General features: G+C 40.2%; 3 protein-coding genes and 2 non-coding genes across 5 annotated transcripts; all 5 read right to left on the reverse strand.

The window, feature by feature from the left end:
• Positions 1-4,335: 4,335 nt before the first annotated feature.
• On the reverse strand, positions 4,336-5,352 carry LOC105044441 (cysteine-rich repeat secretory protein 55). Its single transcript, XM_010922338.4, is given in 3 exon segments — positions 4,336-4,657; positions 4,660-4,791; positions 4,794-5,352. Coding segments are annotated over 3 exon segments (759 nt in total). The 5' UTR covers positions 5,278-5,352; the 3' UTR covers positions 4,336-4,514.
• A 540-nt stretch (positions 5,353-5,892) lies between these two features.
• LOC114914248 (U6 spliceosomal RNA) lies at positions 5,893-5,992 on the reverse strand. The gene has a single exon (XR_003801036.2). It is a non-coding gene; the product is annotated as a U6 spliceosomal RNA (small nuclear RNA).
• A 2,298-nt stretch (positions 5,993-8,290) lies between these two features.
• LOC105044442 (cysteine-rich repeat secretory protein 55) lies at positions 8,291-9,277 on the reverse strand. Its single transcript, XM_010922339.4, has one exon. It carries the CDS (start codon positions 9,210-9,212, stop codon positions 8,448-8,450), a length of 765 nt encoding a protein of 254 aa, XP_010920641.2. The 5' UTR covers positions 9,213-9,277; the 3' UTR covers positions 8,291-8,447.
• A 2,574-nt stretch (positions 9,278-11,851) lies between these two features.
• LOC114913648 (U6 spliceosomal RNA) lies at positions 11,852-11,954 on the reverse strand. The gene has a single exon (XR_003799561.1). It is a non-coding gene; the product is annotated as a U6 spliceosomal RNA (small nuclear RNA).
• Positions 11,955-12,450: 496 nt separating this feature from the next.
• LOC105036844 (cysteine-rich repeat secretory protein 55) lies at positions 12,451-13,391 on the reverse strand. The gene has a single exon (XM_010912571.4). The coding sequence runs from the start codon at positions 13,340-13,342 to the stop codon at positions 12,626-12,628; it is 717 nt and encodes a 238-aa protein (XP_010910873.1). The 5' UTR covers positions 13,343-13,391; the 3' UTR covers positions 12,451-12,625.
• Between the last annotated feature and the right edge of the window lie 11,554 nt (positions 13,392-24,945).

The raw sequence follows: 24,945 nt of genomic DNA on the forward strand, positions 1-24,945 counted from the left end.
TTTAAGAATTTGCGGTCATTTTTATTTAAAGCTCTATTCGGAAACCAGGTGACATCTGTCCCCTTGGGACAATGGTTTAGGAACCAAAACCTGTAAACAGGCATGTGGTCATACACTGGTATGATCTTTAAAATCTACAATGACCCCACAAAATATGAGCCATCATTGTTCTGATGGTATTGTTTAGCGACAGCTAATGGTTTGAACTTTGAAGGTTGGCTGTACACACAAATTTCTGCATTCCATGTCATCGGATCACCAGAAAAATGATGTTATAAAAGGATGAAGACTAATTTTTTTGGCCAATGATTTGCAAACTCTTGCCACTTACTGCAGTTTTATATCTGTGATGTTATTTACTCTCCGCTCTATGATGTTTCCTGTCTCCCCCTGTTTATTTTGTGGGGATGCTGGAACACATGCTGTTTCAAATATGCCATCATTCTCTTATAACGTGGAAAGAATTTGAAGGCGATGGTAGGATCTTCTGTGAGAAGAAATGGGTTGCAGAGGAAGTATGTCTTGATGATAATAGGGGTTTGAACTATTCTCATTTCTCAAGTCCAAAACACAAGATCATCTAATAATATTATATTTGGTAATTTGAGTGGGTTGTTCAAGGATTCGATTGTTGGTGGACTTGGACTGTTCTAATGATATTGTAGAAATCATATGAACAACTCCATTGAGGGGAAATTTTGAGGAAAGGCCGCTGTTCTTACAGGATCACACTGGCAGCCAAATAAGCAACTACAGCTTGAGTATAGACCTACTGAGCATGTTCGGTAACATGATTACTCTTTGGTATATACTTCATATCTTGCGCGCACACACATTGGTGATATCACAACATGCTCTAGTAGGTGGGATGCTAAGCATAAGTAAAATTATTTTTTTTAAAAAAAGCCCTAGGTCATGGAAGCAGGTGGCAAAGATCTTTCTGAAGGTGATTCAGATAGGCAAACCAACAAGAACAGTTCCCCTTTGTCATTGACCCTGTACAGTTTGCATTGAATTATTGCAAACGAAATAAGATCTTGTTTTAATGCATCATGAATGTCGGTTGCTTTGCCAATATGCTTTCTGAGTTGGTGATTCAGTGGATTGGCTTGGTAATCAGCCTTGCAACTTGCTCTCTTTAATCTTTTGCATTATGATACTCGGATTTCCGTGGCCATGGGGAAAACCTTGGTGTGATGCTTGCAGTAGCTGCAATTTGACAGCCCTTTTACTGCGGGGAAAAAGGTTCTTTTCCCCAGAAAAAAGGCAGACTAAACTGGAAGCTCTTATTCTCGAAGACCAATGAAATTGACATTTTTTGTTGGGTGGTGTAGCTGCAATCGTTAACAATTTTTAGCATACATAGTAACAATGATGATAAAGCTTCATTTGTCGGGGCAATTGATTGGCTCCAGGGTGATTGAAGATCGGAATCCGGAAAGTCTGGAACTTTGCAATTAGTTCCAAGGTAAAGGTTGCAATTTGAGGAGAAACTATATCCTAGATGACGTGTACTACTGCCATGTCGCCGTTTGTGGTGCCGATGATCACAGTCATTCTTATAGCAGTATATCGACACGAGCACTTGATGAATGAGATCTATTGAAATGAGTGGCTGTGATTGACATGGCCATGAGTGGCTGTGATTGACGTGACCATGTGGTGCATATGGTGAGTGAGAAGCTATTTCCCCACTCGCAACATTATCGTTGTAATAATGAAAAAGATTGACATTTACTGTTATAAGTCACACCTGATTTTTTTTTTTTTTTCCTTCCTTTTTGACTTCAGATGCGCAATCAGTGCATCAATGAGGGCTGTAACAAGGAAAAAAGAAAAGCGTACGTGCATCAATAACCCACCTAAATTAAGAAAAACATACTCCCACGGCAAGATATGACGCAACAGCCTTTCAGTGATCCCCTTTTCCTGGCCGAGAGGAAGATAGGCGAGGCACTTTGAAATTTATTGAGGTCATATGCATTGCGATGGAGAGACCGGGGGCAAACGCCAGCATGGAAATTTCTATGCACGCCTTCGGACCGAGCTGATCAAAGATCTTGATCTCCATAGAAATCGTACACTAAATGACCCAACGCCCTATCTAAGTGAAGGAGAAATTCTTTGTACACCACCAACATTGCAGAAAATCAACATGGAGCGTATTGCTTCATCTGATTGGACCGCATAGCTATCATTTTTGAACACGTATTTAATACTTGCGGTTCTATTTTTTCGTTTGAAATTTTGAATGATGAAATGTCTTTTCTTTTTGAAAAAAATTATGACATTTTATATCGATATTATAACATCCTGCGTTAAAATTATGATTTCCTCCATGGGATGTCATAATTTTTTATAGGATGTCATAAAGAGAAAAAGATATTTTTATCATTGAAAAATTTTATATAAATTTTTATGATTAAAATGCTCCTACCAAAATTATGACATCCAGTGACAAATTATGATATTCTGTGTAGGAATCATAATTTCAACGTAGGATATCATAATATCGACATAAGATGTCATAATTTTTTCAGAAGAGAAGAGGTATTTTTATCATTCAAATTTTCAAACGAAAAAATAGAACTACGGACATTGTGCGCTGAAAAGTGATGGCTACATGATCCAATCAGATGAGGTGGTGTGCTCTACGTCGAATTTTCTATACCGCAAGCAGTGTATAAAGAATTTCACTTAAGTGAAGAGTGCGCCAATGGGCTTTTGGTTAGGGATGGAAATGGATAGTGTTTGGGTCAGATATTGTATTACCCATCTCAAATCCAAACTTAATACTTTATACCCAAACTTTACTCAATATCCAATTACGTAAGCAAAGAGATACCCATCCCCATATCCAATGGGTTCGGAGATATTCATGGATAACCATTTCTCCATACTCAACCCATACCCGTCTCATTCATATCCCGTACCAAAAAAAAATAAACAACTAAAATAATTTTATGCATATTATCAATCAAAATAAAATTATCAATTCAACATAGAACATAATTTATAAGTCCAGATTTATAGAAATCAAATATAGAAATAGAATTACAATTCAATATAGAACATATAAATAACCAAAATAATTTTATGCATATTATCAATCAAAATAGAAAAATCAAAACAGAATTATAAACATATATATTCGAATATGGATTCGGATATTACCCATATCTATAGGTTCAAGTCGAGTTCAGATTCGGATTTGGTTAGAAAACAAACTATCCATATCCTATCCATATCCGTGCCACAGTTTTTGAGTTTTATCCAAACTCGAATCCAAACTCAGTCAAATTCTATTTTTCAAGTTTGATCGGATTTGGATAGGGTCCATACCTATCGGGATGGATCAATTTTGCCATCCATATTTTTGATTTCATTTTGAGCCATCAAAATTGATTATAAAAATTCAAAATATTTCTTGTCAATTCAACAAAAAAAATTAATACAAAAAAATTATTGATTAAATTTGATTACCATATATATTTTGAATCATTTAATAAAAAATTATCACATCATCTATTATTATAGAAAAAAATTGCACCGCTATCCAAACTTGATAAAAAATTTTGAATAGAAAAACATTTCACCATTAACTATGGTTGGCCGGATGATAACTTTTTGTTGCGGTTTTGCGTGCGAAAAAGTTCCCCTTCTTGTTTGATGTGCTGGCTTTCAATTGGATGGTTCAAAATACATATGATAAAATCGTTCTAAGCAATAATTTCTCCTTTAATAACCCCCACCAGCTCACCGGCGCACTCACTCTCCCTTTCTTTATTCCCTCTTTCTCTCCTTCAGGTTTCGTTCTTGCCCTTTGCTGTTCAAGAATCTGTCTCGCCATGGTCGTTCCTTCCGATCTCTCATTTTCTGATACTCGAGAAGCTTCCTCAATTGCATTGGTTCTGTCCGTGGTAGGCCCTCTCCGCTCTTCTTTCATCTACCTTTAGTCCCCTCATCGCTAGGCTCTGCAAAGGGCAATATAGTGCTGTTTCTTGTACACCATCTAACCCCAATCTTGCCTTGGATTTTGAGCCATGGGGCTCTAGTTCCAGTGTAGCATGATCTTTTTCTTTTATTAATTGTCTTTCACAGCTGGTCCAACTATTATTGATTTTTTTTTTTTTTGGTACATGTCCAATTGTTATTGATTAGAGTCGGACAATAAGCCAACCATTTTAGAAAATTGCTTATGCCTTACGATTTTGCTCGACCAAACTCCAAGTCAAATGGCCAGTCATCCGTAAAAACCACAACAACAATCAATAGAACTACTAATAAACCATGTTTAAGTCATGCACGAAGTTAAAATCATGTAAATGTGAAGTAGTCGACCCGTCCAAATCCTATCACACGCTCTTTATTGCTTGGAAGTATAAGACAGCAACGGCACCATGTATATATATATGTATGTATGTATGTATTTTTTGATGAATAACAACACCATATACGATATATATCTTCATTTCTTTCGACGACAGAAGCACCGTTGAAATTAACAGTCAAAGCTACGGATGCAAGATGGCCTTGGAGTAGCGGCCGACCGCAGCCAGGCTCGAGTCGAGCGGGAAAAAGAAGGGATAAATCTCGTAGCGCACAATACAGCTGCTATAAAGCACCTGGCACCCCTGCCGGAACCGGCAGTACTCGGGAACTTAGCCAGCGCCGACGACAAGCACTGGGCGCACATCAGTGGCTGGAGATCCTTCGTGCACTGCTCCAGCCCGTAGATAGTCACAAATGGCGTGAACTCCGTCTTTCCGGTTGCGAACCCCCGACTCCCCGGGCCACCGCCTCCGTCTCCAGCCTACCCATCAGCCTCTCCTCCTCCTTGTCGAAAGCCTCGGGATCTGTGGCATTCTGGACGTTAATTAAAATTGTTGCATACCCGGTATCGGCCTTGCCGATGAAGTTCTCGTTGTCGTAGCGCATGAAGCAGTAGTCGTACCAAATCCTTGCATCGGCTTGGCCTGGGCACACTGTTGGGAGCTTCTTTGCTGCAGCTCTGAGGCACGTCGAGCAGTCATCGGAGCTAACATCTCCCCTACACTGCGCGAGGCCATAAATTATATCGCTTCCTTCACCGGAGTATGATGTCGCAAAGCCACTGACCGAAGCCTTTGCGACAAGATCGGATAGGACGTGGTCGATGTTGGACTGGATTTTGCTGCCATGGAAGCTATTAGCACAGTACTGGGCTATGGAATCGGTGGCTGCGGTGCAAAATGGGAGCAAGATGGAGAGGAGGAGGAGATGGTGTAACAAGGCCATTTGGCCTTTATTTATTTATTTATTTTACGATGGCAGGGATTGCCGAACGTTTTGTGTGGTCTCTGGGTTTCTGCTCGTTATAAAGGGGATGAGTGGGTTTTTACCCCAAAGAGGGAATGAGTGGGTGCTCCATTTGCAGACTTAATTGACCTTTGATTAGTTCTATTCCGTCGAGTGGAGAGGAAAATATCAAAGGATGACTTCAAATTGTATATTTATTGGGCCGCTAGCTGACTTGTTAAGCTCGTCTGGAAGTATGCGGCGCTACAAGTCCACTTCTAGATGGGTGTTTCATGCTCTTACGTGTGCTGACTATATATATGTTTGGATGGTGTGCCTCATGGCCCAGTCATGCATGTTAGGTAAATCTTGATGTTAGAATGTTCTAAATTGTTTTTCAGTGCTAGCTTGAGTTCTACGCAGTTGTGGGATTTCTCCTAAACCTAACTGCCTTGCGTGGAGGCAGGTAAAACACAGCTGATTGGTTTGAACACCGTGATAGTTCACTATGCATCCTTTATATTTATTAATTAATATATTCTCTAATAATAGTATCGGCACATCTTATTGTTATTCTTGTCACTTTTTTTGCTGGTGTTACCTGCATTGTTCTTTGTCTTTTCTAGACATTTATCAATTTGTGCGTGCATCCTTATGCAGAGGCATGCTAATCTTCTCTGTATCGTTCCTTTTTATTGGATGTTCCGAGAGACACCTGTATTGTTCTTTATCGACTGCCAAAATCAATGTATATGTTAATGTGATTAAATTTTAAATATTTTTTATGAATCGAATTATGATTCGATCTGAAAAATTATGTTGTGACTTGAATAAAATTTTTAGAGAGTCAGTGATGGTAATGGAGGGCATAGACCGATAGATCCATGCCCGAAGCCCACCACTGATCTCATTGGAAGGATGCGGAGGCAACGCCCTGCGGTACGGATCAGTATAAATATTATATTTTCTGCTAATCTCGGCAGTTTTGTGAGAGAGTTTGGAAAATCAAATTGCGGCTAGGGTTTGGAGAGTTTGAGTGATTGTATCTCTCTTTTCATCATAGTGAAATTTTTTTTCATGTCTTATCCGTGGACGTAGGCTTTTCAGTTGAATCATGTAAATTATGTATCTATTTTTTTTTTTCTATTCTATGTGATTATAAAATCTGTGTGTGCTTTATATTTTGCTTGTTATAAAGTATAGATAAGTAAATTATATATTTTTTGGTTTGCACTTTGTAGTTCATGCATGTCGAGCGCATTAGGCTAGTCATGTTAGGTAAACCTGCATGTCAGAATGTTCTAAATTGTTTTTGAGTGCTTGGGGTCTGCGCATTCCTTGGATTCTCCTACACCAAAATGGCCGGCCTTGCGTGGAGGCAGACTAGACAGCTCATTGGTTCGAATAATGTGATGTTAATTTCATTCTGCGTGGCAATTTTCCCTAAGCTAATTTCGGCCAATATAATCTTACACTGGGGGCCTACCTTAAGTTTCTAGATCCATATAGAATCTCTTTCTCCATTCAAATTTCTTTCCTGTGCCGGAACCAAGGAATCCTGACATGCATGTTTGGGATAGGAATGGACTTGACAACTTCAATATGAGGCAGCATCAGATGTTGCAACCTATGAACATCCCAGCCTCTATCATGAGTAACAGATTTGAGATTTTGAGGCCTTCTGAATCTAAATCCCAATAGATTGGAAAAATTTGAATATGGTTGACCATTGTTGGAGTCCGGGATAAATTGCATATAAGATTTGTTAATGTTGACATTTTCACCAAATTGGGTTCAATAGATAGTCATGATTTCCTTGCAGTTCTTTGCATCTCTACTGCTAGCCTTGGCAACCCGGTAATCAGCAAAAAGCAGAAATTTAAGGGAATATTTGAAGCTATCGATTTACACAGTCCCCCATGCAATGAAAGCTGTTAGCAAAAAAAATTATGAGGAAAAAATTATTTGAAGCTGTCCATTTAGAACTTTTTTAGAGGAAAAAGTATTTCAGAAAGCCTGTCTTTAAATTATTTAGGCAATGTTTTCTTATTAATTATTTTATGAAATGTAGAAAATCTACCAAGACCAACTGACATGTGAAAAATCCTTTAAAAAAAAAAAAACATGTCAATCAAGTGAAAAATTCTGAATCATTTTAGGAAACATAGAACTCTTATTAATTTTTTTTTTTTTTTACTAGGTCCTATTTAAATTTAGCATACAAAAAAATGCTAAAAGAATTATGTCCGAGTCAGTGTGGCGATTGAAGCGATTGAAAGGATTAGAGTGCCGGTTGGTGTCATGGAAAGATTATTTTATTAAATACATTCCATTCATAATTTATTTCTCATTCTATTATTTTGAAATTATTTATTCTTCTATTATATAAATTTATATTTACAGTTTTGTTATCTTCCCATCCATCACGTACGGTTATCATTCTTGTCCTATGCTAAAAGAAAAGAAAATAATCAGTGTATAAGTGGGTTGCTCCTCTACTGTAATCACCAGGATTATGATATATGATGAATTTATGCTAACATAGTGTAAATTGATAAAGAGGATGCAACCATGTATCATCAGTAGAAAAGTATCGGTTAATCAACAAGTTATATATCATAAAAGGAAAAAAAGAAGAGAATTATATTATCATAATTAAGATGTCTTGCCACCTCTGATGATAATTCTGTCATATGGAAACTCATCAGCACTCGCACATGTAATCCTTCTTGACTCTAAACTAAACTAAGACAAGTATGGTCGCATGACAAGGATTTTCCAAGCTACTTTTGGTCGCGTTGATTATCCATTATAGCCTACTCTTTATATTCTCTCTCACCGACGAACGGAGACGGGTCCAATCGTTATTCAATAGGGTCGGACTGTAGCCCAACCATTTTAGAAAATTGCCATGCCCTGTTCCTTTGATCACTAACTTCTTGATCAAACACAAAGTCAAATGGTCAATCTGCCGTCCGTGTGCGAGAGAGAGATTCAAAAAAAGACAACAAGATAAAAAAGAAGCAGGCTAAAATCATTTTTAGTTTGACTCGTGAAAATCCCATCACAAGCTCTTTATTTCTTCCAAGTACAAGTCAACGAGATATCCATTCATGCATGTCTTCAGTTCTTTTGACCACAGAAGCACGCGTTGAAACACGCATGCAACGCTACGGAAACAAGATGGCCTTGGAGTAGCGGCCGACCGCAGTCGGGCTCGAGTCGAGCGGGAAAAAGAAGGGATAAATCTCGTAGCGCACGATACAGCTGCTATAAAGCACCTGGCACCCCTGCCGGAACCGGCAGTAGTCGGGGAACTTGGCCAGCGCCGACGACAAGCACTGGGCGCACATCAGTGGCTGGAGGTCCTTCGTGCACTGCTCCAGCCCATAGATGGTCACAGATGGCGTGAACTCCGTCTTCCCGGTTGCGAACCCCTTGCTACCCGGCGCCACCGCCTCCGCCTTCAGCCTACTCATCAGTCTCTCCTTCTCCTCGTCGAAAGCCTCAGGATCTGTGGCATTCTGGACGTTATAATAAATTACTGCAAACCCAGTATCGGCCTTGCCGATGAAGTTCTCGTTGTCGTAGCGCATGAAGCAGTAGTCGTACCATATCCTCGCATCGGCTTGGCCTGGGCACACCGTTGGGAGCTTCTTTGCCGCAGCTCTGAGGCACGTGGAGCAGTCATCGGAGCTAACATCTCCTCTACACTGCGCGAGGCCATAAATTATATCGCTTCCTTCACCGGAGTATGCTGTCGCAAAGCCACCGACCGAAGCCTTTGCGACAAGATCGGATAGCACGTGGTCGATGTTGGACTGGGTTTTTCTGCCATTGAAGCTATTAGCACAGTACTGGCCGATGGAGTCGGTGGCAGCGGTGCAAAATGGGAGCAAGATGGAGAGGAGGAGGAGATGGCGAAGCAAGGCCATTTTATTTCTTTACGATGGCCGGGATTGCTGAATGTTTTGTGTGGCCTCTCATCCTCTTCTTCACGTTTTAAAGGGGATGAGTGTGTGCTCTCCATTTGCAGTCTTTATTGACCTTTGATTGGTCCTGTTCCGTCGGGTGGAGTGGAAAATATCAAAGGATAACTTCAAACTGTATGATTATTTAGGCTAGCTAGCTGACTTGTTTAACTCGTCTAGAAGTATTCGGCGCTAAAAGTCCACTTCTAAATAGATATCGTTCTCACGTGCTTTACGGCCGGCCTAATTCATGTTTGGTAAATCTGCATGTTAGAATGTTCTAAATTGTATTTGAGTGCTTGAGGTCTACGCATTCCTTGGATTTCTTCTAAACTCAAGTTGATCATTACCCCCTTTAGAAAATCTTTACAAGAATAACAAAAAACTAGTAAGAGAGTTGAAAGTTTCGCCTGTCTGGTTCCAGCCTATCCTCTGGTAGTAAATTAAACCCACCGCCAAAGAGTTTGAACGAATAAATCCGTCAAAATTAATTTTGACACTCCATGTGGAGGACGTATCCTTTAGGTAACCAGTCCAGAGAGTGATGGAACGCGGCTTATCACTAAACTAATGGAAATGCCCCATGGCCATGGTTGTGTTGCAGAAATCAACCGTCTCAGCGTTGAAAAACTCTACCTGCATGCGACGGGCAATGTCTTCCATCTTTTAGCAATCTGAAGTAGTTTTATTTTTATAAATTCTTTGATTTCTTGAACAACAGAATAGCTATCTGGCCTGCATAAGCGATGATACTCTCCGATACGTCAGTTGCCATGTTCTCCTCTAATTAAATATGCAACTATAGATTGCTAATGTTGAGAAACTTTGTATGATCAGAATGAAACTTTCAGCGTATGGAATTGAGTCCATTTGGTATGAGCTAGAGGACACTGAATCATGGTATGTTCCTCATGCTCTTCCAATGCATTGCAATACAAACCACCTGTAGCATCTAGTAAATGAAGTCCTTGTTGAGCGAGGGTCATCTTGCGTGGCAATTAATTTTCTCTAAGCTCATTTCAATCAAAATAATCTTACACCGGGGACCACCTTAAATTTCCAGATCCATCTAGAATCATTTTCGATCCCTATTCAGATTTCTTTCGCTTGGTGCTACAGTTGAGACGTCCCGAACCCATATTATCCATTAGGTCCCAAACCGAGGAATCCCACATGCATGCTTTGGGACAAGAATGGGCTTGACAGCTTCAATCTGAGGAGGCATTAGACCTTGTATCTCAAGAACATCCCGGTCTATCATGAGCAATAAAATTTAAGATCTCGAGACCTTCAGAATCTAACTTCCAATATATTGTAAAATTTGTTGTTTGACTATTGTTGGAGGCTTTGGGCTAAAATGCATGTATAAGATTTATTAATACCGACATTTTCGCCAATTGGGAACGATAGGTAGTCATGATTTCCTTCTCCTTCTCTGCATCTCTGCTACTAGCCTTGGAAACCAGTGATAGGTCATCAGTTAAAGGTAGAAATTTTAGGAAATATTGAAGTCATCTGTTTACCATCCCCATGCATCGGAAGCCATTAGAAATATCATTATGCACTGAATTCTTCTTAATTATTTTGAAAAAAAATAAGGAAAAAAATTATTTGAAGCTATTCTTTTACAACTTTCTTTGAAGAAAAATTATTTTAGAAAACCAGCTTTTTAATTATTTTAGAAAGGAAAAAACAAGCTACATATTATGATAGGAAAAAAGAAACAGAATTATATTATTATACAATGTCTTTCCACCTCTGATGATAATTCTGTCATATAGAAGCCCATCACCACTCGCGCATGTAATCCTTCTGCCATATTCTAAATTATATTAAGACTAAGATGGTTGCTTACAAGGATTTTCAAGCTATAGCTTGTCGCGCTCATCATCCATTGTAGCTTACTCTCGATATTCTCTTTCGCCGACGAGCGAAGATGGGTCCAATCGTTATTAATTAGAGTCAGACTATAACGCGACCATTTTGTTTCTTTACGATGGCAGTGATTGCTGAAAATTTTGTTCGGCCTCTAAGCTTTTGCTCGTTTTAAAGGGAATGAGCGTCCATTATTTGCAGTCTTTATTGACCTTTGGTTGGGTCTGTTCCGTCGAGTTCATGGAGACGAAAATATCAAAGGACGACTTCACACTGTACATTTATTGAGGCTACCTGTTTGTTAAGCTCGACGTCTGGAAGTATATATATATATATATATATATATATATATATATATATATATATATATATATATATATATATATGCAGCGCTAGAAGTCCACTTCTAGATAGATGTTGCTCTCACGTGGTCACCACACGTTTGCATGGTGTGCTTTGTGGCCCAGTCATGTTAGGTAAATCTGCATGTTAGAATGTTCTGAATTGTCTTTGAGTGCTTCAGGTCTATGCAATCGTGGGATTTCTCCTAAACCTAACTGCCTTGCGTGGAGGCAGATAAGAAATAGCTGATTGGTTTGAACATTGTGATGGTTCACTATGCATCCTTTCTATTTATTATTAATCAATATATTCTCTAATAATAGTATCGGCACATCTTATTGTTATTCTTGTCACTTTTTGGCTTTGGTTACCTGCATTGTTCTTTATCTCTTTTGGACCATTTCTCGATTTGTGCGCGTCATCCTTATGCAGAGGCCATGCTAATCTTCTCTGTATCGTTCCAGTTTTATCGGATGTCTCTGAGGAGACACCTGCATTGTTCTTTATCAACTGCCAAAGCCAGTAAATAGGTGAGATGAATTGCAATATTTTTTTTATTGTTTCCACTTTGCAGTTCATGTCGAGCATTTTTGAGTAATGAGTTCATGATATAGTTTTTGTCTTGGCACTGTCAAAACTCATTTTAACAATTCCATAGGTAGCTCTATAATGACTGATCATCATTATTTTATATATTCTGGTTCGCATATACATTCTCACTAATTTATCAATTTTGTTGAATATTATCAGGCTTTCTAGTAGCAGTGGCAAAAAAAAAAAAAAAAACCTGTGCCTGATCAAGACATTGGTGTGCTTGGTTGCTTCCATATAGTAGCTGAGTTTTGTGTAAAAATTCGACATTAAAGATACAGAGAGATTTTAAAAAAGAAAAACAACAAGAAGAAGAAAAAATAGCAATACCAATACCATGCATGTTTAAGCGATCATGCACCAAGTTAAAATCATGTAAATATGGAGTATTTGATTCGTGAAAAATACTATCACAAGTCTTTATTTATTCCAAGTATAAGACAATAGCATCACCATATATGATATATATTTATCTCCATTTCTTTTGACCACAGAAATAGTACCGTTGAACAATCAACGCTACGGATAATTAAGGTGGCCATGGAGTGGAAGCCGACTGCAGTCGGGCGCTAGTCAAGCGGGAAAAAGAAGGGATAAATCTCGTAGCGCACAATACAGCTGCTATAAAGCACCCGGCATCCCTGCCGGAACCGGCAGTAGTCGGGGAACTTGGCCAGCGCCGACGACAAGCATTGGGCGCACGTCAGTGGCTTGAGGTCCTTCGTGCACTGCTCCAGTCCGTAGATGGTCACATTCGGCGTGAACTCCGTCTTCCCGGTTGCGAACTCCTGGCTCCCCGGTGCCACCGCCTCCGCCTCCAGCCTACTCATCAGTCTCTCCTTCTCCTTGTCGAAAGCCTCCGGATCTGTGGCATTCCGGACGTTATATAAAATTAGTGCAAACTCGGTATCGTCCTTGCCGATGAAGTTCTCGTTGTCGTAGCGCATGAAGCAGTAGTCGTACCAAATCCTCGCATCGGCTTGGTCTGGGCACACAGTTGGGAGCTCCTTTGCCGCAGCTCTGAGGCACGTGGAGCAGTCATCGGAGCTAACATCTCCCCTACACTGCGCGAGGCCATAAATTATATCGCTTCCTTCCCCGGAGTATGTTGTCGCAAAGCCACCGACCGAAGCCTTTGCGACAAGATCGGATAGGACGTGGTCGATGTTGTCCTGGATTTCGCTGCCATTGAAGCTGTTAGCGCAGTGCTGGCCGATGGGGTCGGTGGCTGCGGTGCAAAATGGGAGCAAGATAGAGAGGAGGAGGAGATGGTGTAACAAGGCCATTATGTTTCTTTACGATGGCACTGAATGTTTTGTGTGGCCGGCTCTCTCATCCCCTCCTCATTATAAAGGGGATGAGTGGTGTTCCATTTGCAGTCTTTGTTGACATTTGATTGGTTCTGCGCCGTCGAGTAGAGAGGAAATATCAAAGGATGACTTCGGACTCGATATTTATTTAGGCTAGGTGACTTGTTCATGAGCTCGCCTAGAAGCATGCGGTGCTAGAAGTCCACGATCTAGATATATGTTGCCCCACTTGTGGTGACCATATGTTTGCATGGTGTGATGTTTGGCCCAGTCATGTTAGGTAAATCTGCAGGGGAGAATGTTTTAAATTGTTTTTTGAGTGCTTGAGATCTACGCATTTACTTGGATTTCTTCTACCGCACGCACTGCAGGGTAGTACTGCAGCACACTCGTAGATGGCCACCATCAGAGGATGGATGGCCATCAAAACAATGGTGCAGCATACATCGCACAGCCGTGCTTGCGTATGTTGTTTGATGGCCATCCATCCTCCGATGGCAGCCATCTATGGGTGCACTACTTTTCATGGTGCCACACATACGGTATAGAGAATCTGTGCCCTTTCTTCTAAACCTAACTACTTTTCATGGAGACAAACCAGATAAATAATTCTCTATGCTCTTCCCCTTAGAAAAATCTTTTCATATATTTAAGAATAACAAAAGCTAGTTAGGAAGTTGAAAGTTTCGTATGTCTATTTCCAGCCCATAATTAATAACCTGCCGTTTGATCTCTGTTGTTGAAGATTTTTGGTCATCGTCGGAGCAGGCTGGAGCCACTGGAAGAACGTTTCTTACAAAATAAATCCCGATTGGTTTCCGCTCTGATGGAATTCTTCGACGATCAAGTCAAAAATCGGATACAGTAGATAAAAAAAAAAAATAGAGAAAAAGAGAGAAAGAGCACAAGGATTTGAGTGGGCCCATGTGCACGTACCTCAAAGATCTTTTTTTATCTCTATTCGTAGGGAGATTAAGCTCAGGGTGGAAAGATGGGAGGTTATTCCGATCGTGTCCTATCGTACGGAGCTGCATGGGTCATCTTTAAATGGCTTTGACGGTGGACATTTCTCTAACCGGCTAGCAATCGATCGTGGAGGGGATGGCGATGTGACATGGCTCAACTGGCACGCAACCGATAGATGGAGTGGCGCAGTTAGACAGTATAGTTTGTACAAAAAAGAATGATTATAGTATCTTTCAATTTGGACCTTAGGCGGGAGATGGCTATCCGATGCTTGACTTTTCTCTGAAGTAAGCAGTCGGAGGTCAGCCAGAATGGAGATCAGATAAATTACTGAAGTCTGTCCGTCTAAGACCTACCAGCTCTGGGATCGGCAATCAGATTAAGATCCAAAAATCAGGATCGATTTGTTCCTAAGAGGGGGTTCGGACCATGCACAGGTGTCAAGTGGCCCTTAGTTCTTGGGTGGCACATTTGCTGTAAGGATCGGTTGACCGGGGCGATGTAGATTTTGTGAGGATCGATTTTATTTTGACACGGCAGGAACGTACTTCGGTCAAGGTATGGTACCCCTCCCCATCAATCTCTAATGATAAATCCCATTGCAGCAAAGTTTGAATGAATCAATTCATCAAAGTTAATTTTGACACTCTACGTAGAGGGGATATCCAAGTAACCAATCTAGAGATTGATGGAATATGGCTCATCATCTAACCAATGGAAATAACCCAGGGCTATTGTTGTGTTGGAGAAATCAACCATCTCAGCGTTGAAAAATTCTACCCGCATGCGACAGGCCATGCATGTCTTCAATATTTTAGCTATTTAAATTTTTATTTTTAAAAATTCTCTTATTTCTTGAACAACAGAGAAGCAATCCTGCATAGGCAATAATACTTTGGGGTACATCAGTTGCCGTGATCTCCTCTAGATATGCAATTAGATCACTCATGTTATGGAAATTTGTATGAAAACGAAACTTTTATCCTATGGAAGTCCATTAGGTATAAGCTATGGGACGCTGAATCATATAATATGTTCCTCATGCTCTTCCACTTCATTGCATAAATCACCTGTACCATCTAGTAAATGAAGTCCTTTTTGAGCAAGGTTCATCTTGTGTGGCAATTTTCTCTAAGCTAATTTCCACCAAAATATTCTTGCATTATGGACTACCTTAAGTTTCCATATCCATCTAGAATCTCTTCCCCATTCAGATCCTTTTTCTCTCGGTGAACCTGTATTTTTCTGCATCCATTAGGTCCCCAAATAAAGGAATCCTGACATGCAAGTTTTGGGATAAAGTGGACTTAACAACTTCAATCTGAGGAGGCATCATTTCTTGCAATTTATGAACATCCCAGTCTCTATCATGAGTCATAAATTTTGAGATATTGAGGCCATCTAAATCTAAATTCCAACAGATAGTAAAATTTGATGTTTGGCTATTGTTGGAGGCTTAGGGCTAAAATGCATGTAAGATTTGTTAATATCGACATTTTCGCCAAATTGTGTACCATAGATAGTCATGATTTCCTTCCACTTCTATCTGCATCTCTGCTGCTAGCCTGGGCAACCAGTAACAGACGATCAACAAAACGCAGATAAACTATAGGTCCATTTCTACCTAGCTTGTAAGCTTCCAAGCACCAGTATGTACAACTTCATGGAGATGCCTAAATAGCATCTCTGAGCACAATATGCATGAACTATAGGGGGCATAAGGTGAAGCTTGGTCAACGTCAAATGTTGGAAGTAAAGATATGGTGCTCTGTTGATTAGCATGAAAAAAGAAGGATTAAAAATGTACTCAAATCCACTCAATGAACCTCGTGTATATGAAAGCTGAATAATTTAGAACAGCTGAAAGATAATTCCACTTTGTGCAGTCAAAAACCTGTTTTATATGGACTTTTAGAGATGATAAAATTTCTATTTGAAGCATGTTCAAATGAATGCATCATCTTCCAAGCAATCATGATATTATCAATAATATTACAATCTTGCACAAAAACTTTTTGCCGAGATAAAGATCCACATCCTTTGATTTGCTTTTTTTTTTTGCCACCTATCATATGGAGGTTATTCGCCATCCGATCTGACATCTCTTTCTTGAATTACAATCGAGCACTCGCCGACGGGTGGCCTCGGATGCCAAAAGAAGATTTAAACAATCAAGACAAAACAACTTTACGTCATCGGCTTCTGTTTAATCTTCTAATCGAATATTTATAGATCTCAAGGTCAGAATCCTACCGATGATAATGAATAATTAAAGCTTGATAACCTGTTCGAGCGATGATCAAGATAGAACCTCGCTCAGCACCAACCTCGAAATACCAATTTATTCATCCACATGGGCAATCCTTGGAATCTTCCAATAATTTAAAAATATGGGCACGATTAGCTGCCAACACCTATGACTAATAACCTGATTTACAGGTTAGTGATCGTGGATCCCTAGCCCTAACGGTCTGTCAGGTGAAGGCCTAGCAGCCCAAAAAATTAGGATCTAACGGCCTACTAAGTTTCGACTTAACGACTCATAGCTCTACTTCTATATAAAGAGGTAATAAAGGGACTATCAGGTGAGCTCAACTCCAAAAAATGCCTATGTGCTCTTGCTCCCTTTCATTCTTATGCTCATTTTTTCTTTACTATTCTCAAGTTCCGATTAATTTAAGCATCGAAAGATCTTCTATCGAAAAACTCCCGACGAGAGTGAACTTCTTTTGCAAATTTTTTTTAACGTCCAGCCCTCGAGTTGGCACTGAGTTTTTGGGCCGGAAGGGGTTCGATCTCAACAACATTCGCTTCAAACCGAATCTTGTAGTAACACCACCGAATTTATGACTTTCTTTTATAATTTCTAATACAAAATAATATGGAAAATATCTGAAACCTCATTTTTATTTTCTCTATGAATAAAAAACTAATAATTGAATTTGTTACTGCTATTGTGTAGATCTAATATAAGCTTTTATGACTGAAGACTTAGTATAAGCTGAAAAGTAAATCACCTTTTGCCTTTCTAATTGATGGAGCAGTCATCACTACTAGTCATTAGAAGAGAAAAATAAATGACTTAGTCTCAAGGGAAAAAGAGAAAAAAAAAAAAAGAAAAAGGTGACTTTACTGCTCTTGCGGAGAGTTCATGTAAGCAGAAAACCTTTGGCCCATTAGATTGAACCGTTTGTCGCTATCTCTACATATAGATTATCAAAAATAAAAACAAATGACAAGTCATCACAAAGTGCACGATGGATTAATAAAATGAAATACTTGTGGACGTGGTCCAGCTTTCTCGATATGAACCAAAAGCACATCAATTCACGCGAATGCTTTTTCTCCCAACAACGCCATTTTTTCTTTAGACAAAATCTTGTAGGGCTGGTTTGCAGAATTTCTCTTTTTTTTATATATATATATCTTGATCTTTTAAATCGCTCACACCTAAAATTAGTATCACTATTGATTTATATAAAAAAAAAAAATCTCATAAGACCCCATGTAACCACGTGATGTAATCATTATATATCATTTTTTTTGCTCACTTATTTGGACAACTATTATTGTTATTATTATTATTATTATTATTATTATTATTGTTATTATTATTTTGATCCAAATGCATCCAGCTCATCAACCATTTTTTTTAAAAAAATATATATTAAAAAAATTATCAAGCTATCGTATCTAAGCACCAATTCCATTCTCTAAAAATTGAAATTAGATCTCATTAAATTTTAAATAGACAGCAGTGACAATATTCCATACTACCTTTAGCTTCTTTGACTATAAAAAATAAGAGGTTTAGTGGCGGTCAAAATCATTGACAGAAGAAAAAAAATTATTAAAAAAAATCAATCAAAAAAAAAATCACTAAGAAAAAATTTACCAGTGGTTTCTCACACCTCTTGTGCTACTGTAGAAACTACCATCACTGCGTTTTAAAATTTTATTGACAATCGTAACCGTCCGAAAAAATTAAACTTTTGTTGGTGGTCAATGTTGATCACTGGAAACATAAAACAAATCCCAATAGTCAAAATTACCGGATAAAGATTTAAATTTTTTTTCCAACGATCATTTATGATCATTAAAAATATTTTAACAACATTTTTAGCTGCAAAAAATTTGATTGCTGAAAATATTTTAATCTTATAGTAGCAATTTTAATCGTTGAAAATGTATATTTAGTAGCATTTTGAGCACTAAAAATACATATTTAGCAGTAAATATGATTACTAGTAATAACTTTTGAACAGTGAATATGATCGTTGATAATTTATTATATATTATTTTTTAAAAAATAAATAATTTAATAACTTAAATATAACATTTTTTTTCTCAATTGTATCTTAAAGTCACATAATATATTGAAAATAAATAATTAATTAAAATTTTAAATTTAATTTTCATAAATAATTAGAATAAGTTACTCCTTAGTAAAGTAAATAAAAGTTTACACTAAAAAGAGCCTTTCATGTAACAAAACTGATAATGATAAAAATATAAAATTTTTGAACAAAGTTATAGATATATCTTTTAAAATTTTGATAAAAAAATCTATTATCCCAAATAAATAAATAAGAAAAAAAAACTATATACATAATCATTAGGAGCCTTGTATCATTTCTTGATAAGTTAAGTATGCAAAAAAAAGAAAGAAAAGCATAATTAGCTCATGTGTAAATAACACATAAATATAATAAAATTAATAAAAAATATAAGTAAGAAACTATAATATATACAAAAATAGAGGACTATATAATTGTTGATCTAATAGTATCACCAATAACTTGCTGTAGTCTATCAGTTCGGATCAATGGCTCACTTTATAACCTTACAGATTAATATAAATCTTCCAAAATAAATCTCTAGAATAGTATTATCTACCATCTTAGATTGATTTTCACTTGTAAACATTCTACGTGTAATCTCAATTTTGTGTGGCCATCTTGAACTTTTCAAAATAATCTCATTTTCTTCCTATAAAGTGAATAAATATAAAATATATATTATATCTTACTGAAGATTATCTTCATAAGTATTGGTTATAAGAGCATGCATAGCTTTCCTGATTTTGATCTTCCACTCTTTTCTTGCTTTGCATTGTTTGGGGTTTTCAATAATATCATCATCTTTTTTTACCAAAAAAAATAGTATCATCATATTTGTTCCACTCATGATCTTCCATAATTTTTTTTTGATCAAATAACATTATGATATATGCTTTCCAATGTGCATAATTTATGTTGTTTAAATTTTTAATAATAATACTAGATATGATGGTTGTAATGATGATTCATTTCTTCAGTCATCAAATAAAAATTTATATATTGCGCACATTATTAAAAACCCCTCAATCACATCATGAACCAACAATTTCAAAGCCTTTGACTCAAATTCCATAGAAAGATGGAGATTAAAGATTGGGACTAAAATCTAAAGTAAATATAAAAATAATAATAGGAAGAAAATAATGCTGAAAAAAAATTAAAAGAGACTTAAAAAAGATTTGTTTAAAAAAATATTGTACGTCTTGACTCTTACTCGAAAAAAAAAGAAACTGATCTTTCTCCCTCTTAAAATCTCTCCACTGAAGATGCCTCCCTCTTTCCTCGAAAAGAGCTCACGCCATCGAAAGACACAAGCCTCAACAAATCTGTCTAGTCTCTCCTCCTAAAAACTTCCGCCAAAAACAAAAGGAAATCCTTCAAGAATAAGTTTGGCTTTTTGAATATGGCCCTCCCATCCTAGCTAACTTGAAACAAGCGCATATAAAAGCAAAACAAAACAAATAATTCAACAATAGATTTCTTAGAGTTCTTGACGACTCCATTAATATAGTGCTCCTACCACTTTTTGAAGGGAAAAACGTGATCCATTTGTAAGAAGGGGCCTAAAGAGGTAGATCTGCAAGTTTATACAATTAAGATTTGTTCTTTTTCTCTTTTTAGAGTCTTGGGGTTGCGACAGCTATGCAGGAGCTTCATACTATTATCCATATGTTAGAAGGAGATTCAGTAACAGTTGTCTCTTGGCTCAGTTCTCACCATCATTCTACTGTGCAACATAGTCCTTTTTTTCTAGACCTACAAGTTTGGACGCGTCATGCCTCTTACTTTAAGATACTGCATATATTTAGAGAAGCTAATCAACTTGTTGATTATATGGCTAATATAGCATTATAGGAGGATTTTTATGGAGTTCAGAAGCTGAGTTGGATCCTCTATGTAAACTAATTTTATATGCAGATGCCTACAGTGTTTGTTATCATCGGGTTCAACTTTGCGTGCTGCCTTTATGCATTTGGAGGCAAACATTTTTCAAATGCTCTCAACCTATCTTGGCTATTTCTATTGGAGCGTCTGCTGTGGGTTTACAGAAATTATCTCATATTTTATTTTCTTGTTTGTTCTATTGCAGGCTCTTTTATTGCCCTACTGTTCCTGCTTTGGCCCTTCAGTATATTGCGCATTTTGCCCATCCAAAAATATTTGCCATGTATTATCTTTTTCCATGCTCTCCTTATAGTATAATATTATGAAGCACCGGTACTTCTATTTTAGGCATGTACCAGTACCGATCATATTTTCGATGCTGCATCGATACTTTTATCTCTGTATTTTTGAGATTATAAGTTTGTCTTTTGATGAATCAGATGTGGAGAAGAAGCTTTTTATTGATGATGCAGAGAATGAAGCAGTTGAAACTATTATCACTTGATTATTAAGATTTACTATTTTAATTTTTTTTACTTATTTAAACTGATAGTTTTTTTTTCGTTAATAGTAAGTATTTATTTATTTTTTATAATAATACTTATAAATTTAGTTGAGATTTGAGAACTTAATTTTATTAATATTTGAATATTATATATATGATTCAGTTTTTTCATATATTTTTATTAATATTAAAATATTATATATATTTAAATATTAATAAAAATATAAAATATCTAGCCGTATCTGTATCGTAATTTTTTCAATTTTTTTCGTATCGTCGTATTTGTACCATAAAGTATCCGTACCATATATTGATATTTATGCTTCCTGGGTATAATATAATTGCCTCCTCTCTCTAATGTGGAATATTGCTGCAAGACCCTCACCTATTGTATCTTTCATCGGCATTCTTCATTCTACTGCTCGTACATTTATTTGGTTCACCTTCCATATTCCTCAGCATGCCATCGATTTTTGCTGCTTTGTTTCTCTTGTAGAGTATCAGAATCACAGCTTGCTCCAGGATGGCTCTCTACTACAAAGATCAATTATCTATCTCAACATACAAGTTTTCATCTGATTGCTGTGTTTTGGTGCTGGAATGTTGCTGCTACCATCTAGATACTGCATAGGCTTTTGTTGTTTTTTCTCATACTTCTGAACTCACCAGATACCTTTTCACAGTTTTGGACTCTGCCACACATACCCTTTTGGTTTGGAGCTTCTTTGAGCTCATTTTGGATTTGTATTTCCCATACCCGTTTATTGTGTATATTCTTCTCCTTTGTTTGTGTTCTGTTTTGTAAAGACTTTATTTTCTTTGCAGTATATATAGCTTTGGCATCTTACTTACCCCCCCCCCCCAAAAAAAAATAGCAACCATATAATTAAACAGCTCCTGAGAGACCAGTCTGAAGTGGTTTCTTTTCTAGACTTCTAGTCCTCTTGATGTATCTAACTCTCAAGGTTTCTCCTTTTTAATTATTTGTTACTTGTTTCTCCTTTTTGTGGGGACTCAGAAGATAGCTTGGGGAACTCTCGACTCTTGAGTGAGGAAGGATATTGTTGGAGAATACCCACCGACCGACTTACGGTCGAAGGGACCGACCGATCAACCGACCGACTCCGACTGGACGACCGACCGATCGACTGGCCGACCGACCGACCGACCGACTGGCCGACCGACCGACTCCGACGGACGACTCCGACGGACAACTCCGACGGACGACTCCGGCCGACCGACCAGGAAGTCTGATGGCCGACTCTCGCAACATGCCCGGCTGACCATCGGAGGGGCCCGAATCTCCACCCAACGCCACTCAGCTGGCCACCGACCTAGGGTCGGTCGACTCCTTCGATCGCCGTACAGCCGCCAGAGCTTGTCAGTCCTGACAGCCGCATGCGGCACGGCCATCTAGGGACATTGTCCCGCCGAGGGCATTGTCAACCCTAGCGATTTGACAGCCCCACGGCGACATGACACTTTCACGACGACTCTGACAATCTACAGTGAGTCGACAATTCCTCACTTGTCTGCGCCATTAATGACGGCGCCATACCTGCTCCACTATATATATCGGGGAAGGCAACAGTGCAAGGGATCGATCCGCTCCGTCTCTCCCGAAAACCACAGGCTCGCTCCTCTCTCTCTCTCTCTCTCTCTCGATAGGAGCTCTCTGTCTACATTTCACTGTTGCCCAGTCACCTCTCTGATTTGATCGTCGGAGGGTCCCCGCCGGAGCCGCCTCCGGTCAGTGCGGACTTCGTTTTGCTGGTGCACGTTTTCCGGCGATCAGACGACGAGGCGATTGGCCGCAACAGATTGGCGTGCCAGGTAGGGGACAGCATGACAAAGACAAGAGCTCAACGATCAAGAATCACTGGGTCGGCAAGGCGCTCTTTCCGTCGGGAAGAGGCCTCCCCGCCACCACCGGCGGCGGAGCCTAGTTCTCCGCGCCCCGCCGTGACCACGGAGGCCCAGATCGCGGCCATCGTACGGCAAATGACTGTACTGACCGACGCAGTCAAAAGCCTCCAGCAGCAACCGGCGGCCCGACCTATGCCTTCCAGGAGCAGCCGCCGACGACCGCGCCGATCCTTGTCGCCTCCATGCGAGCGCCCCCAACAGCACTCCCATGGAGAAGAGGAGAGACGACCATGGCGCGACGACCGACGGTCCCAGCGGCCCTCCCCTTCCCCGTTGGAACGGGCGAGGAAGGAAAAGCGGCCACGCACACCGTCGGCCTCCATTTCAGAATCTTCCGGAGACTCCACTCCTGGGGTCTCCCAGCATCGACGAGCGGACGACTACGAGCGACGGTTTGAGGAAATCGACCGCCGACTCGCCCAGTTGCAGATGGACGGCCAGAAGTCTTCGAACGACGTCGACTTTCAGACCGCCCAACCTCTCTCCCGACTGGTCCTCGACGAGCCGATTCCCAATCGGTTCAAAATACCGCACGTGGAGCCATACGACGGCTCCACCGACCCAGTCGACCACCTCGAGAGCTATAAAGCTCTCATGACGATCCATGGGGCAACCGACGCTCTTTTTTGCATTGGCTTCCCCGCCACACTCCGCAAGGCTGCCAGGGCCTGGTACTCCCGGTCTCCGATCGGGAAGTATCCATTCCTTCGGACAGCTCGAGTACTCGTTCGTGGCCCATTTCAGCACCAGCCGAAAGCTGCCGCGAACGTCGGACAGCCTTTTCTCCCTCAAGCAGGGGGAAAACGAGACGCTCCGACACTTCGTGGCGCGATTCAACGCGGCCACGCTCGAGGTCCGGGACCTCAACGAGGACATGGCTGTCTCAGCCATGAAGCGGGGCCTGAGGGCGTCCCGATTCACCTATTCTCTGGACAAAACCCTCCCCCGAACATACGCCGAACTGCTGGAGCGCGCGTACAAGTACATACGCGCGGATGAAGGAGCTTCCGACCGGCGCCTGACTTAAGGCACGGGCCGAAAAGAAAAATGGAAGAAAGGTCGGGCCCATGCTGAACCCAGCAGGCCCTCCACCGATAGATGGATCTTGCCCCGACAATGGAGTCCGAGACCGACGCATCGCAGGTATGACTCCTACACCCCTCTCCCCGCTCCTCATGCGCAGATCCCGATAGAGATCGAAGGAGCGGAGAATCTACGACGGCCTCGGCCTCTGAAGGCAAAAGGCCCCAACCAACACGGCCGATCGTCGATCGCCGAATCAACGGCTCGATCACCGATCGCCAAAATCAACGGCCTCAGCCTTTGAAGGCAAAAGGCCCCGACCAATACGGCCGATCACCGATCGCCGAACAGACGGCCTCGACCTCTGAAGGCAAAAGGCCCCGACCAACACGGTCGATCGTCGATCTCCGAATCAACGGCTCGATCATCGATCGTCGAAATCAACGGCCTCAACCTTTGAAGGCAAAGGCCCCGACCAACACGATCGATCATCGATCGCCGAATCAACGGCTCGATCACCGATCGCCGAAATCGACGGCCTCAGCCTTTGAAGGCAAAAGGCCCCGACCAACATGGCCGATCGTCGATCGCCGAATCAACGGCTCGATCACCGATCGCCGAAATCGACGGCCTCAGCCTTTGAAGGCAAAAAGCCCCGACCAACACGGCCGATCGTCGATCTCCGAATCAACGGCTCGATCACCGATCGCCGAACCGACGGCCTCGGCCTCTGAAGGCAAAAGGCCCCCGACCAACACGATCGATCGTCGATCGCCGAATCAACGGCTCGATCACCGATCGCCGAACCGACGGCCTCGGCCTCTGAAGGCAAAAGGCCCCGACCAACATGGCCGATCGTCGATCGCCGAATCAACGGTTCGATCACCGATCGCCGAAATCGACGGCCTCAGCCTTTGAAGGCAAAAGGCCCCGAC

This window comes from Elaeis guineensis, chromosome 5, assembly GCF_000442705.2.
Source record: "Elaeis guineensis isolate ETL-2024a chromosome 5, EG11, whole genome shotgun sequence".
NCBI lineage: Eukaryota > Viridiplantae > Streptophyta > Magnoliopsida > Arecales > Arecaceae > Elaeis > Elaeis guineensis.

What these genes read in the sequence shown, in the direction of transcription:
- LOC105036844 (XM_010912571.4), bottom strand. Translation starts at nt 13,342, where the DNA reads ATGGCCTTGTTACACCATCTCCTCCTCCTCTCTATCTTGCTCCCATTT.
- LOC105044442 (XM_010922339.4), bottom strand. Translation starts at nt 9,212, where the DNA reads ATGGCCTTGCTTCGCCATCTCCTCCTCCTCTCCATCTTGCTCCCATTT.